This window comes from Chironomus tepperi, unplaced genomic scaffold, assembly GCF_022539635.2.
Source record: "Chironomus tepperi strain 1889 unplaced genomic scaffold, CSIRO-AGI_Ctep_v1 contig_128, whole genome shotgun sequence".
Lineage (NCBI taxonomy): Eukaryota > Metazoa > Arthropoda > Insecta > Diptera > Chironomidae > Chironomus > Chironomus tepperi.
In genome coordinates this window covers 817,349-834,337 of record NW_027226250.1, presented here as the reverse complement: position 1 = coordinate 834,337, position 16,989 = coordinate 817,349, and the positions used below count along the sequence as shown (strand labels likewise).

General features: G+C 32.8%; 1 protein-coding gene across 2 annotated transcripts in view; it reads right to left on the bottom strand.

Moving 5' to 3' along the window:
• The window catches only part of nub (nubbin), a 41,239-nt gene extending 28,905 nt beyond the window's left edge, over positions 1-12,334 (bottom strand). The window contains exons 1-2 of one of the 2 annotated variants that reach the window (XM_070636508.1): positions 12,176-12,325; positions 11,623-11,960 (exon numbers count right to left, since the gene is read on the bottom strand). In XM_070636508.1, the coding sequence (XP_070492609.1) occupies positions 11,623-11,794 (172 nt within the window). In that variant the 5' untranslated portion in view covers positions 11,795-11,960; positions 12,176-12,325. Of the gene's footprint in view, positions 1-11,622 lie in introns of both variants that reach the window. The other variant, XM_070636507.1, reaches the window with a different exon arrangement.
• Between the last annotated feature and the right edge of the window lie 4,655 nt (positions 12,335-16,989).

Here is a 16,989-nt window from a genome sequence, read left to right as displayed (position 1 = left end):
TTTTGTATATGCTATAAAACGGCATTTTTATGCCAAATCATTGCTTTTTGGTCGCTATTTTTTTTTACATGTGCCTCCTTCCCGAAAAAACACACAGCATATACGATGCAAAGAAGACAACAAAAAGTAAAGATTGCTACTGATGCTGCTTATGCCTTCTTTTTGTCTCAGTCCGCTCAATATAAATGCTCAGTTTTTTTGTTGTTCATACCAAAGGCCGGTACTAGGTAACATTGATCTGTTTTATAATATTTTCCCGCACAAACAACAGCAAAAAAAAAAATAAATAAAAAGCCAAGGGAGAATTAAATTATACTCAAAATATTTTTGCCGGTGCCGGATCAAAAGCATATAATGTAAAGTAAACATTTTTTTGTTGCATATATTGATTGAATGTCAAAGCTTTTGGAATTCATTTTTGTTATTTCTTTCATTTTACTTTTCTCTTCAATTTCATTGCTTGCAACTCTCGCTGCTGATTTCGAAATGATCTTGAAAGTTTTATATTTAGCACATATTTTGACGAAGGATGTTTAATTTTTGCATGTTGATTTGTCTTGCGTGCTGAATCTGTGGAAATTCTCAACCTGCTTTGAAGGGCTTGAACAGTGTTACTGTCTTCATTTCTCCATGTCTACATGTCTCTATGTAGCTTACATGGCCTTGAAAGTTTAAGTATGGTCTTTATTAATGGTTTTTAAACTTTTTGAACAGGACACACACAAAAAAATCCTGTTCATTTCCGAGCGACACCAACAAAGGAGGGACTTATATGGATATGGAGACATGTATGTGACTACTTTTAGAGGCGGCTTCCATTTAAGGTTTAAATGGATTTAAAGTAAACTCTGTATTCTTCAATTATGTAGCTCATGGTTACAAATTACTTGACTTAAGAAACGCTTGATTTTGGTCCAAATGGTCAAAAATACGTTTTGACTTGGGAATGGCAATTTATTGTACAGTCAATATCAAGATCTAACATATTTGTGTCTCCTTATATGAAATATAGGGTATTATTGCGAAAGAGATTTACTTATTTTGTCATAACCTAATACCTTTACAGAAGTATGTTGAAAAATAAGTCCAGACCTGTCTCGAATTACTATTTATATTCAAACAGCACAACATGTTTTCTAGGGCACTGCCATACGGTCGTACAAATGCAAAGATCCGAATTTGCCTTGAATAAACCATAACGACTAATTTCGACCTATTTTAATGCAGAAATTACGGTTCGTTGCATTATGCTGCTCAGGATATTCTCATTCGTGCAAATGATGAGACCAAAATTAGCTGTCACGGTTTTAACAAGGTTCTAATAGGCTTTCATGTCATTTTGACCTTTTGTCATAAACACGGCGATGCTGCGGCACCCTAGCAACTATGTTGTGCCTCTTTGATATTACTCAACACTGCTCATCGCAAGTCAATTCTATAAAAAGACATCATACATTTTCATAAAATAAATATGAATGTCCAATGCATGAATCAATGACTGAAATGCGTCAAAGTCAACAGCTACAAATGACATTTCACATTCTTTTTTGCTGGCGCGTTATTCATTTTTCAATACACAAACCTTTTAATACTTTTTTTAAATTCTCCTCTTCTTAACATACATAGACCTAATTATTGAGCATTAAAGGAACAAAAAAAAAATGTGAGTTCATTCTTGGATTACCTTGAAAATGAAATGGAATGAAATTATATTTTAAAAATAAAAAGTATAAACGTAGATTCAATTTTTATACCCGAGAAAACGGACACAAAAGACGCCAATTGACGTGATATATAATTTGAATATGAATATTCATTTTTTTGTGTATCTCCTTTGACTTGTTGTAAGGTCTGAGAAACCCTCTAATTAAACATCAATTTAAAACATTTTTTTTTATTCTTCCTATACATACCTTCCATATAGCGATCACATCACATGAATATTATATGAAAATGTGTGATGATGGAAGTGAAGAGGAAAGAAAAAGAAGTTGAAAAAAAAAGTTCTCAATGTGACTTTGCTTTGAATTTTTTTTTACTTCTGAAAAATTGCTTAATTGAGTGACTCTTCATTTGTCGATATTTCATGCTAGATTTTTAATCTTTTTTTTTCTTCGTCTTCATACATGCTTTTTTTACTTTATTCAAATTACTTCCATTCCACTTCAACTAAATGCTTTTTTTTTTGTCGACATTAGCTGTAAGTGCCACGAGATATGCTCATGAAATATTTTTATATTCATCATATCCATAAGCCCAATCAATGACTTTAAAGTAGCAATTATTTATACATTAGGAACACTTTATAACTCTCTTTCATCTCGCATGATACAGACAGCAATTCTCAAAAAAAATATATATATATTTTATGTATATATGAGAGACCTTCTACTGAAGTAATTTTTCAAATATTCATAATGATGCTTTTATGGATTGACGGATTATTTTAATATTCATGCAAAAATAGTTCCTGGACATAAGCTTGTGATGATATAATAAGTATTAGAGAAGCGCGGAGCCCATCACGGGCCTCAAATCTGAAATTATTGGATATTAAGGTATTAAGGCCTATTCATGGACTTGATATACTATTAGAAGACCAAGAAACGATTTCCCCGATGAGGATACGGTATGGCAGTGGTGGGAAACCTTTTTTGTGCCACGACACACCTCAGCCTTAGAAAATTTTTCGGCACACCATATCAAACAAAGTTTTCATACGACACACCAATTTAGTGTCGAGGCTCACAGGTTGTCCACCACTGTGGTATCGTATGGCATGGCACGGTGTAGGAACAACACTTTGTCAAATCAGGCGTATTACTACGCCATACATGTTGTGTACTTATACTGTCCCTTATCACCACCTTGTAAATTGGCACTAAAAATCTAATTTTGTAGTCATAGAATGATCCAGCTTCAACCATTATCAGACAATTCTCAGTAAATTTCCCACCTAATCATCGCCATCCATAAAATCTGGCACCATACATACAAGGATGAACATTAAGCATATAAATTTGATTAATTCTTCTGCTTTCCTTCTACATTTCTCATGAAGAAAGCATTTTTTCGTCGTCGTTGTTGTTGTTGTTGTTGTTGCTTCCTACCCTTTTTTGGAACCTCTGTGATCTTTCCAAAAAATGACTTTATATATTTTTTCATCACTTTATTTTCTGGCATGTGACGCAAAAAAAAGTCACAGCAAAAAAAAGAATTAAATAAAATAGCAATTACAACTTCAGTTTGAGAGAAGCAGCAAGTGATGTGAGATAGCAAAATGATGGAATCAAATTATATACAGATGAAATAGAAATTGTATCTCGAAAAATGAATGATAATTGGTTGATTTTTTTGTGTGTATCGGTATAATCGCAAAAGAAGAAAGGAACAATTTTTTTTTGTTGGCCTTCTCTTTTTGATTTCAATCAAATTAAGCAGAAGAAGCGTTAGCTTGATGTTAAGTATCGTTAAAGTAGAGATTTGATTCGGGAGATTCCGGTTGTGGGACTTTTTGTTTTGAAGTTGGCAATTGTTTTAAGGAAATTACGGGCAGACAGATATTTTGGATTGTTAATTGGTGACATTTTTGCTGATCAAATTTGTTACGGGACTTGAATGTTGTCATTAAATCAAGAATTTGCAGAGTCATAATTCTAGCTATGAATTCCTAATGTCTCGACTTCAATAAATTCTCTAAACCAAGATGGAATCTAAATCAAGATAATCACAATATAGATCAATCTCATTGCCGTCTTGAGAACTCGTACTTCTTAGTGAATGAGGATCAACTTCCAAAACTTACTAAAAATCTAGGTTCCAGTTCAGTTTTTACACTATGGATCAGGGACATATAGCGATTTTAGTGTGCCCAAAACTTACTTACTTACTTACACTTTTCACTTCCCGCCCCGCGTGTCGCCCAACTTTTCCCATCCTTGATACACTCTTTGTGGTTACTAATCACTGATTAACACAACAGGATTTAGGGTATCGAGCCATATATAAGTGAGTCTATCAGAATAAGAGTACGGTTTCTGTGACTGAATAGTTAGACATCAGACCGGATATAAAGATCACTCCTTGATTAGTACGTGGGTTCGATTCCCACCAGAGAACGATCTCTCAATAATTATGTAAACTGTTGTTAATATGGCTAAATGCTTTCTCCTGAATTCCACAAAATTCAACTTAAAAACTGAAAATGTCATTGCAGAATCAATCAACATTCAAGTAATCATTTCAATCAACAATATTTCCTCGAAACTTTAGAATCTCTAAAAGCAGCTGTTGTCGCTCGACAAAGCGTGATTTCTTTGTGTTTAGATGCAACATTGTTGCCAAAATAAAAACGCACACTCAATAAGTATAACGATGAAAATTTAATTATAATTTCATACATTATGATCTCTTTTCTCCTTTTGTATTTATTATCACATCCATAACAAACAAGTAAGTAAAGAGAGAAGAAATTAAACACAATTGCTAACAAAATATTTTCATTCTTTTCATCTTCATCGTATTCTTTGGAAGAAAATTAATGAAAAACTAATTTGATACGGCTCTTAGTTAAATCAGTATGTCTTTGTTGTAATATTCATCCTACCTAATTATTACGAATTGCAGTCATAAGAACCCGTCAATTGTGTAATTTAGCTTCACAACTAAGTAAATAAGTACGTAATGTGAATGAGTGAGCATGAGACTGTATGCATGAAACGCGAGTCTCTTCTGCATGCCCAATTTAATTTGATTTGTCATCTGTTTACAACATTGTATATACTATGGAAGAAATGGAGAGTCATTAAGAGGCACTTTCCAGTTGAGAGGATTTTGTAAGTGATATGTTTTTACCTCTTTTCATACTGTCTTCTTTATAACTGAATTATGATCTTATACTGTGCACTTAACATTACAATTTGATGGAAAATAATAAATATTACATTTCTATTAACACAATACTACAAATGACTTAATTTAATCATATTTCTTTTTAAAAAAAAAATAATAATTCAGAACGTTTGTTTTCTTCTTGACTTTATTTATGATCGCTTTTTTTTTACTTCCCATCATCATCATTCCTTACACATTCATTATAATGTGAATGTTTGTCTTTCTTCAACACGTAAATTTTATGAGTAACAGCAGCTCATAAACAACCATTATATCAGTTACACTAAAGCTTGAACCTATTATTTTGCTATCTCCTATGCTGAAGCGGTTCTATTGAAGATCCGGAGCTTCATTATTTATCACTTTGTCATAATAGAGAGTAGACTGCAGGGGTGCAGTCAGAGAAGTAGGATTTTGAAAGCAGCTATATAGGTATATAGGTATACAGGTTTCTAGGACTCATACAATCAAATTTTGCTACCAAAAGATTTCAATAAGGTGCAAAAGTCGTTAAGCAATAAGGCAATAAGTATACGGTCCTCAATGGCTTTTTGAGACAATAATCCAACCACTCCCTCCCATCCTGGTCTTTAAAATGTTTATATGCAAATTACGAAGCTGAGTAACATCCAACATGATGAGGTATGTAAATTATGTTAATACTTACACTCCTAAGTATGAATTATTATGAATATATTACATAATTTTATAAAATAATTAATAAAGAATCAACGAAGAAGAACGACCATAACTTTGCATATATGTAGATAAACTGGTGCAAACATTAACTCAGTGGTGAGCAACCTGTAGACAACTTTTAGGACATGGATCACAATTGATCTGTACTGCCAGTGAAGTAAGTAAGTAAGTGCAGTTTTGCAGCACACCTTGATGGTCTGCTTCGACCCAGAGCTCAAGCACATTTGAAGTCGACGTGAGTTGACTTGAATCGACTCAATCCAAGTCGACTTCAAGCTCTGCCTCGACCTAAACCGGAGATACCATACAATTCATAGCACACCCAAAATATTATGACGGTACACCAGTGTATCACAGCGTACAGGTTGTCCACCACAGCAAATCATTAAATATCATTAAAAAAAGACTAAAAATGTACTTGCAAAACTCAAGAATCTCTCACAACAACTTAATTAAATTAAATATTTGCATGAAAAATGAAGAAAAACTGTGTCATAAAAATAAATTTCTTATCCATAAATATTCATATGCAATGTGTATGCTTGCATATAGATTACTTAATTCTCGTACGCTTTTTTTTGCATAACTTCTTCTTCTTTTTTCGTTGAAATGGAAAAATAAATGAGAATGAGCATAATTTACACGATAATGTATGTACAATTATGATGAGTAAAAGTGTAAGGCTATCTATATAGGCACTCATATTTGCATACATAATCCGACAAACCGAAATAAATGTAATGGTAATAACTATAAAATAAAAGAATATAATGATAATTATTTAATTTGAGTGAGAGCACATAAGGAGAGTTAAGAACAAATATACATAATAGCAGCTTAATGCAGCCATGTTTTATTATTCAAAAATAACTTAATGCATATTTTATGTATATATAATAAAGGAAAGGAAGTAAATTTTATTTCAATATTCATGTATATTTACATCACTCATAAATAACTTATAATAGCTCAATTCTCTTTTAAAATGAATATATCAGACATAGAGCTGCAAATAAATAACCATGGTGAATTAAATAAAATAATCGCTTCTCTACACAAATTGTTATTGAAAGATTGGATGGATTGACTTTTTGTTATAGCGCATTTGCGTCCGATAGCATCAAATAAATCGACTATAAAGTCAAAATACCTCAAAACATAAATATTCTTGATCAACCGTCATTTAAAATTCAAATTATCAAAACAACTACAGTTAGTTGCATTCCCCTCATTCAAGTTGTTAGTCCCCTTCAGATTGTTTTCAATCTTCAAACAATAAACATCTTTTACATTATTAAGTGACTTACTTTTCAAAAAGCTATACAGCAATCATGTTTGATTGCAGAAGATTCATTAATCCATAATGAAGACACGGACAAACTGAGTACATCAATTAAATTGTTTTAAAGAAAAATTGGAATTAAAGATAAACGTAAGAAGTAAAGAGTTTCTTTGGGAATTAACGATGGAACTTGAGCAGGCAGTTTTCTCGCTTGCAATTTAATTGCCTTTCTTTAATTATCTCTTACTTCTATAGAGGAGTTGAAATAAGAGTATGAAAATTATTTAAGCATACGCATGCAAATAATTACAAATGGGAAATACACACATACTACAGCTTATACAGTAGTAGATGCATATATTTTTTAACGTGAATTTATTAGATTTCACACAATAATTTCATATTAGGTAAATAATTAACTCTAGTGTGAACATTAATATTTTTAATCTTTATTATCATTATCAATTAATTCTGACAACGTAATTCCTCCGTTGTGAACCATAATTAAAAAATCTATTGTGATGTTTTTTCATCACGAATTCGCATATATGAACATTCTATACGTTGTATGATGGATATCTCATGTTTAAAATCTCCAATTCTTTACAGCATAATATCATTAAGCTCATTTGACACTTTCCAAGAATTTTCCTTTCTCTATCCTTTAATACGAGGAATTTTTTCCCCAAAAAAGTGTTTTTAGAGAGTTGAAGGTATTGATGTCGTTTTGTCCTTATGTCTTGTGCGGCGAGGGCGACACAAGAACTCATGGAAAGATACTGTCGATAGAGATGATAATGCATTTGGTATCGTTAAGCGATTTTCAGCTATAGATCTAGCTTCAGACGCAAACTAAGGGAACTCATGGATCACAATTGATCTGTATGATCAGCGAAGTAAGTAAGTAAATCTTGTGATATCTAAACATATTATAGAATTCAAGGTATTGAATTATGCATATGTTGGGGATCCAATGGCTGAATCCGAAGCTAACCAAATACCATGTGCATAACTTCTCGTGGTACGCCGTGATTCCGGTAAATAAACCTCTGGCGTTCCAGCTATGTACCGGGATGAGGACGTTGAAGAATAAATATTAAAAGACTATCCAAATCATCTCGTCTAAAGGGTGGCAGCCCAACAATCAGTCTAGATATGGTAAGGTTTACAACTGACCATTTCCGAAATCAACTTGTACAAAGAAAGCAACACAATGTACAATAAATATGCAAATCTGATAATATGAGTAAATGGCTTGAATTCAGCAATTGACTGAAACACTGAGGTTGGGATGGGTGGGTGTTGTAGTGGGTTTATGTTCTCAAAGAATGGGATGTTGTCAAAATGAACAAGATTCCCACAATTCTAACGACAGTCCCCTTCCGCTTTCGATCATAGATTTTAACAATCAACCACTAGCTTAAAGCTGAAATTGCGCCAATGCCACTTAACCTCAAAAATTTTCCAAAACCACACAAAATTGCATTACCTTACGCTTATCGAAACGATGCCAAAAAACCAATGTTATCATTTATCTTTCCAATTATTTTCTTCTTCAAAAAATGCATGAATAAAATGAGATTTCATTTCATGCATAAAAGCCTAACCAACCATTGAGGTAAAGAGGTAAAATAATTGCTGTTGATCAGCCGAAAAAAAATATAGATTATCGCGATAATGCAATCATGAGAGATGAAAAAAAAGCAGTAAAAGAGTAAGTGAGATGGAGATATAAAGGGAAAACATTAAGCATAGTGCACCAAAGTAAACGTCGATTTTGTTTTACTTTGTCTTTTTCCTTACAAAAAAACAAAAACAATAAGAAGTATATTCTCATGTCGATAAAAGAGGAAAGAAGATATTAAACAATAAAGTCTTTTGGATGTGAACATAAATGACGTCATGTGTTGTTAAATGAAGTAAGTGTAGAAATATTTAAAAGCATTACGAAACTAAAGAATGAGTAGAAATAAGAATATTTGCAACCTTGCCCCGAGAATTGCAACTTATAACGCTACACAAGCACCATCAATAAGTTATTGATTTTTCCTCTTTCTCTCATCTTATTTCATGCAGATCGTTATTGTATGAAAGTGAATTAGCATGAAAATTATGCTACCTCTTATGCTGTGAAGAGTTTTAGGCATTTTGGGTTGATTTGGAGGAAAACCCAAAAAGGAAAAGAAACCACTTTTAGGTACCGTAATGGTCTTTGTGTACCACAAATTATGCTTTTTGCCTGTGTGTCAGTTTCTAAATTTTGTAATCTAACGATCATAAGTTCGTGACTCTAAAGTGTTGGATTTTGTGTCTTGGTCCATACAATGATAATAAATGTACAATCAGCATTGTATCAAGTATTTAGTTTTGTGACATATTTTCTAGCAAGCATCGGTAGCTCAGTAAGTAAGAGCACTTGAAATGTAATGTACCCTCTACGCATACGTGTGTTCTCGAGTCCCCTTCGAGATTTGTTGTGGGAGAAGTGTAGTTTTACTCTAGAACCTTAGTTTTATTATGGTTCCAAGCATAAAGGAGATTCATGTCGAATTTGATAAGAACATTGAAGTATCTAAATATCAAAAACTCTAAACTGTCGATAGAGATAGTGTTGCGCTTGGTATTGGAAATTGGCAAGTGGAAGCCAGCGATAGAGCCAGCTTCAAACGACACCTGTAGGAGGTTATGGATCAAAATTGATCTGTATGACCAGCGAAATAACTAAGTAGAGTGTGTATTGCAGCTTTACATATTCATTGGTCTAAACAGCCAATTCAATTTAATACATTTTTAATTGTTGACACTATAGAACCATACTGAACGCATGTCCATATGCTTAGAATGTAAAAGTAAACTTAAGTCTATAAACACGTCCCACACAGAGCGGTGTTGATTGTGTTAATTCCATAGATATCTTATAGAGATATCCTTAGATAATTTTAATTGAGAAGGAAACTACAAACATCTTTGCAAATTTAATATTCTTATAATGATTAAAAATCCAGCATATGATAGTATACATAAAACTCATCAAGTCAAAACAAGAGATAAAAGCGGATAAGTTTATGAGAAAATTACGCTAAATTATTAAATTTCATTGAGATAGGCTATAATGTATGTATGGGAAAATTAAAGCATGATTTTTTAATAAGCTTTAAAAGCCGCAATGGAAGGAAAGAAATGATTTTTTAATTCCTCAGAACAAATTAAGATTTCACAAACCGCATTTTAAACCAATTTTCAAATGATCCATAAAAATTAGTCAAACGAACATGAGAAAGAAGAATGGATAGATGGGAGAAAGAGAAAGAGAAAAAGCATTTTGCATTTTTTTGTTGGTTCCTTGCATCTTCCGAAACATATTCCTGAGAATTTTCATTAAAAAGAATTTCTTTTTCTTTGTATTTTCGGTCATAAAACATTGAGGAACACAACAAAAGGCCGAAACTTAGCAACTTTAAAGAGATTAAATTGTTTGAAGGCGCCAACTCAACGAAATGGGTCAAAAGAGAATTTTAAGAAAATCCAAATTTGTTGCTTGCTTGAGAGAATTAACCTGGGCATATCGTAAGAGCATAATGTTGCATTTATGGTATATTCCTCCCCAAAAAAATTAGCAGTTGATTAATTTTTTTTGTTAATATTAATTTTGAAAGCTTTTTATTTCTCTTCCTTCCCAAAAAACATATAATAATAATATAGAAATAGGAACTTCCTGTGTCGAAACAAGATTCATCACTGATTATTTGTGTGCCGGGTTACGTTTGAGCTGCTAATTGACATAAGTCAATTAACAAAACAAAAAAAGAGAAATATCAGAAGCATAACACATATTTTTTCTATAAGGCAATCGATCAGCGGAAACAAAACTTGTTAAAAAATGGTTTTTAAGTGATTGAATAGTAAGCTTCTGCTATGGTCAATTACCGGTATTGGCCAAAAATATTTTTACGTTATGAAAATTTAGTTTTGACAAAAACTTGAAATTCGGAAAGGAAATAGCTCATTTACGCAGTGTATGAAAATTTATAATCAGTAAGTGTTAATTGGGTTGATAGTAGTCATAGAGTATCGACGAGCATGTATTGGGATGCAGGGTTGGAGAGACTAGTACTAGGGTCCAAATTGTTTAGATAAAAAATGAGAGTGGACACCTAACTAAATGTGACAAACTTTGTCAACTGAGTTATCTGTTCTCTCTTAATAAAAGGGTTGTCTGTCTTTATAGTTCTTGAATCTACCCCAACCAGCACAATGTAGCAAACAGGATGCGATTATTCAATTCTATGTCCAATAATAAAATTGACATGACCGGACAAACTCCACAAATATCAAGTTTACAGTTAAGATTCCCGAATGGAAAAAAATACGTCAGAACTAGTCATTAACTGGGCATAAACTTGCCATCAACTGGTTGTAACCTTTTTTTTGTCCACTCGGGATTCGTCTAAAACTGCCTGTCAACAGTCTTAGATGAACGGCTCTTGGCCGAACCCTATTTATAAATAAACATATGTAAGGTTGAATAATCGCAGCCTGTTTCACTCATAATACCCTAGCAGATAAAGTCAAGAGCAGAGTAAGCTTATAGCACACTAGCAAGAATGCTTAAATAGTATATTTAAGAGAACAAGCTCTTGAAAGAATGCTCATTGTATATTAGGAATAGTCATTGAATCTCATAAATTTCGGTCTTAAACCCAGTCACCATCCAACCCTGGATTGATTAAAAAATGTGCAAAAATTACCTTCATTTCTCGATTCCTCCTTTTCGGCATCATCATTTCTTCCATTTGTATATAAATCTCTACACTTGGACATGTCTAATAGATATTGATTATGAAGAAATGTTCCATAGAGTTTTTGATAATCGCCTGCCGCAATGAAGCTTCTATCTCTTTGAGTTACCAAAAGCGGCATAGCAATGAGACAATGATCACTTCACTTCATCACTATACACACATTTACTTACTTCACTTTGTTCACTTTTATATGTCTATTCATTTATCTGTCTATCTTGATTCTTTCTTTTTTTTGCTATTTTTGCTTGCCTCGTTTTGATATTTTTGTTGTGCTTCTTATTATGCTGCACGATGAAATAAACACAAAATAATAATTGATGAATAAATAAAACAAAAAAAAAATCGCGTTTTCACTTCACTTTACGCAATCATTTATTTATTTACTTCAACCAAGTTTATGTTACGGTCTCTAGTCATTCAAAATGATTGTTTTAATGTATATCTACTACTAACGCTATCAACTATTTTTGACAGTTTCTCATCAATTGATGAAACTTACATATTTTTAATGATAACTTTTCATGTCATATTGCAAAAAAATAAATAGGTATAAAAGTTGAAGGAATATTGATGAAGTTAAGCTTCGTATTCATTCAATGAAGACTTCTTCCATTGTTGGATATCTTGTGATAATTTTCTGTGTAGTGAACGAAAAAAAAACCTGAAATTGAAGTAGAAGAAAAGAGGAGCTTTTATGTAACAATCGGTCATTTTTATTTCATTTTGTGTGTTATGTTCATTTATATCAAAGAAGAACAGCCTGTGAAGTTTGTGGGTAAGTAAATATCGCGCATTTCTATTTATTAACAGGGGGTCCAAGCTTTCCATGCTGGTTTTGGACTAAACAATTATTATGCCGTGCCAAATTGATTTTTTTAGATGACTTCCTGTTTATAATCATTGCTTGGTGGGCAAGCAGTGATGGACAACCTTTTTTATGCCGCGGCACACCTTGGTATCAGTTCCGACCGATGCCATACATGGTATATAGACAAAACACAAGTATTCATGGCATTTCCAAATAATTTCGGGGCGCACCCTAGTGTGTCGCGGCACACAGGTTGTCCACCACTGGTTTAATGTTTGAGCTGATGATGATCCGCGGTTCAATTAGCGAGCAATGAATGAAAAAAGAGACAAGAATTGCGTGGAACATGTTCAGAATTAAGATAGTGTGAATGAAAAGTGTGTAAAGCAGTGGTGGGCAACCTGTGTGCCGCGGCACACTAGTGTGTCATGAGATGCCATGAAGTATAAGCCATGTGCAGTTCCGATCAAGGCTTACCATCAAGACGTTCTGCGAAAAATAAAAGGTTCCCCACACCTGGTGTAAAGGAATATATTAAATATGAGTAAGTAGAACATTATTAATAAGGAACAAAGTATAGCACCATAGATTGCAATATATGATACCAATCAGTCATCATAAAGTGAACGTGGCATTCTTATGATTCCAAAAGTGCCGGTACCAAAAGTATTGATATGGTTTGGTCAATATATATGGACTCTCTTTAGTATTAGGCGCCGCCATCAAACAAATTTCTACTTTTCAGTATCATGTTGTTGGCGAACGTGCATGGCATAGTTAATCGCCAACAATTTTTCTTTCAAGCATTTTCCACGAACGTATGTTTCTAATTTTCTTTTTCTTTCTCTCGATATCACTATTCAATGAATCATTTGGGTAGTTCATATCATTTATTTATTGTATATGATTGTATTGTAGCCATTATCTCCTATATCGGTGTTATAATATTTCATGAATTGCATGAAGAAGATAATTAAGGTGAAACTCTTTCCTATTTATTTATTTAAAATAATTGATTGATCGTTGGTAATAATAGCTTCAAAAAAAATATTCGTAGATATCACTTCCAACAAAACGGTTAGTTAAATTGGTGTGAATTGGAATGTATATACACCGGAATTACATACTTATGTGAGTGTAAATCGTATTTCACAGATCATAAAATAGCAATTATGAACATTTTTAAGTTGCCATCCCTTGAATACTTAGTCAATTATCGTTAATTCCTTCATAATGTAAATTTTTCATTAAATTGTTTTTATTGCCATTTCAGCAGGTGTAACTAATGATAAGATAAAGCAGTGTTGTCTAATCTTTTTTGTGGAACGGCACACCTTGGAGGTAATCAACGACTGCATGCGGTTCATTTAAAAATTTGTTTAATGCAGTGGAAGGCAACCTTTTTTGTGACAAGGCACACTTTCGTAGTGAGCCTTGATCGAAGCCACAAACGTCATGTAGTTCAAGTTTAAAACAGTGATGAGCAACCTTTTTTATGTCACGGCACACCTTGGTTATAAGCCTCGATCGAAGCCGCACATGTGATAATGTTCATGGCACATTTTTGGCGCTACGGCACATGACACTAGTGTGATACAACACATAGGTTGCTCATCACTGAGATAAAGCATTAATTCATTGTAAAATGTTTTCTTCTGATGTCAATTTGGTGATAATATAAATTAATTATATATCATTTTCGTCAGCAATAAGCACAACATTCATAATTTCGTCTATCCAACACAAAAAAAAACATAAAAGAGATCACAATGAAAGGAAGCGCAAAATAAATGAATGAAAATAATAAAAAAAATTTCAGCAAGTCTTTTATAAGAAAATAAGTAGTCTTGTGATCTCAGCAGGTAACCAGCATGATCAGAGAGTGAGCCCACAGCGGCTATAACCAATTTTTTTTTTACTCAAATGACTTCTTAAGAAAAAAGAAAAGAAAAAAAAGCGAAACCTTTTTGTGTTGTTTATTTGTTGGCATTAAAGCGGTAGCCAAAACAGAAAACACGGAATGATATGAAATTAGTTTGCATCCCATGTTATTGTGATGATATATATCTCGTCTCTCAACATTTTTATGAATGAAAAGGAACACACGAAAAAAAAATTTATAGCTTCAACAAAGAAATGAACGGCAAACAAATTTGAATATAATTTGATTTTTTTGGAAGTCAATTTTCTTCTTCTATTTCATCACTGCCATCATCATCATCGCCCGTCTTCGTTTTGTCGTTGTGTTAAAATGTATGTCGATCTATTATTCCACATACATATATCTTCCACGCGGCTCAAATTCATCAAGCAATTTTAATTTGTATTATGATTTTAATTCTTTGGTCAATTTTTAATGACATGAGCACATGCAGCTTCATTTTGGGTATATGGAACAGATATGTCGTGAGGGACTAATTGGCCATCTTCAAGGTCAATGCACAAAATAACTTGAAAATGTTATTTTAGGAAAGGGATTGGATTAGTCGTTCAGTCTTGAACATTCCCGAGAAACAATGCTAAAAATAGATCCGAACTAGACGTCATGATGCTGTCAAGGCAACTCCACGTTTTACTGTTAATACGTCAAGGTAAAGGTACCATAGTGAACATGTTGTGATGTTGAGAAACTTCCTTAATAGACAATTAGGATGAATAATTATAGTACCGGGATGTCATATTTAATTTGTACAAACTAGGTGGCAGAGACAGCAACAGAGTCAGTTGGAATGCTTTTTTTTTGTAGCCTAAGCTCCACATGGGAACATGGTTGCAGAAAGCATGTAAGTATATAAATAAGTATGTAAATAAGTACCGATATGCGTACGGAAGTCTTAAGTACGGAATGCGTCTTAGTCCTCGACTAGGCGACACTAGACTCAATTAATTTTCGACTCTTTCTTCTCTTTTCATAACCGTTTTCATTTTATTCAAATTTTGATCGCCACAGATCAGAATTCTCTTTTGCCGTGTCAAATTTGTAATTATCATTAAGCTTTAATGATCATCAGATCTCCAATGTAGTTGTTGTTGTTGTTGTTATAACTGCTGCTGCTGCCGCTGCTCGTCAATCGCTACGAAATGTTTTCTTTTTTCATGAATAGTTCACACGTTCACATAATACATTGATTGATTATTTCAATGCTGCTGCTGTGCTTTGACTTCTATCAAGCAAACATGGGTATAGCAAGTGAATATTTTTTTGTGTATGTGAAGAGAAGTAATTTAAATAATTTGGTTACAGAATAAAAACCGGACTTAGAACGTATGTAGACGATGAAGAATGAATTAATGCCTGGACCCTGTGTTGAATGAACTACTGTTTACCACACTCAATGAATTTATTCTCTAAATTTTTCAACGATTAATTATTATTAGATGAGCATCGGGTCTCTTCATTAAATTTCATTCTTACCCATCTACTTATGAAAAAATTCTCATAAAGCCATACACATGAGAAATTTATGTATGAAAATGAAAAGAAAGAAAAGAAAAAATATGAATGAGATATATATGTAGGAACGCAATGTACACATAATCGATTATTGTGCCTTCTACTTGTTGATTATGCTTTGGAACAAAAAAAATAAGAGATTCATTGATTTCATGCAGCCGTAGCGATTGATTATTGTTTTTTAGTTATACTTAATTCCAATAATTTTTAATTATAATAATTTATAGTAATCGCATGGCTATTTTCAGGGTGTTCTCTGTCGCTCTGTCGGGAGAATCAATAAAACCTGTAATTTAATCAATTTCTTCTCAACATTTTTCAATTCTCATTTAACTCCCGTCGGTTTGTTCTTCAATAATTTTTTTTTCGTTCATGGTTCTTTAAAGTAAATTTATTAATCATCATGCGATCAATTTTGGATATTTTTTTAGCACAAATTATAAAAATTTTGATGGGTTTTGTTATTCGAATGTCATTGAAATCAATCTTTAAGGTAGAAAGCATGATATTTGAAAACTTTTAAAGATGACTTCATTTACGTTAATTAGGAGTGCTTTTGAGTAGATTTATATAATATAATATCATGGCTAATTATTGAGGAAGCATAAAGATTATAGATAAATATTGATTTAGACTCATGGAAGGTATTCAATCCCGAATAGCTCAAGTCGGTTAATCAATTCAAAATCTGACACCAGGCCGGCGTGAACGTATCCTGCATGAAGTCAGAGTTACACCGGTCTGTTGCCAGATTTTTGATATATTAATGATTTGTGCTATTCAGGAAAGGTCTAGGACTCATATCTAAGAATTGATTATTGAAAACAAATACTAGCTGGATTAAATTTCACAGTAAATTATCAAATTCGTTTATATTCTCGGAAAAGCACACGACATATAAATTAATGAAAATCCTGCCTCATTCCAGCTTGACTCTGACTTAGTCTAGATTTCATCGAATCTGGACTACTACCAGACCCACACTGAAAAACTAACTTTTGGCGTAAACTCAGGAAGGCTTTGGATCATAATTGATTGTTCGGTCAGCGAA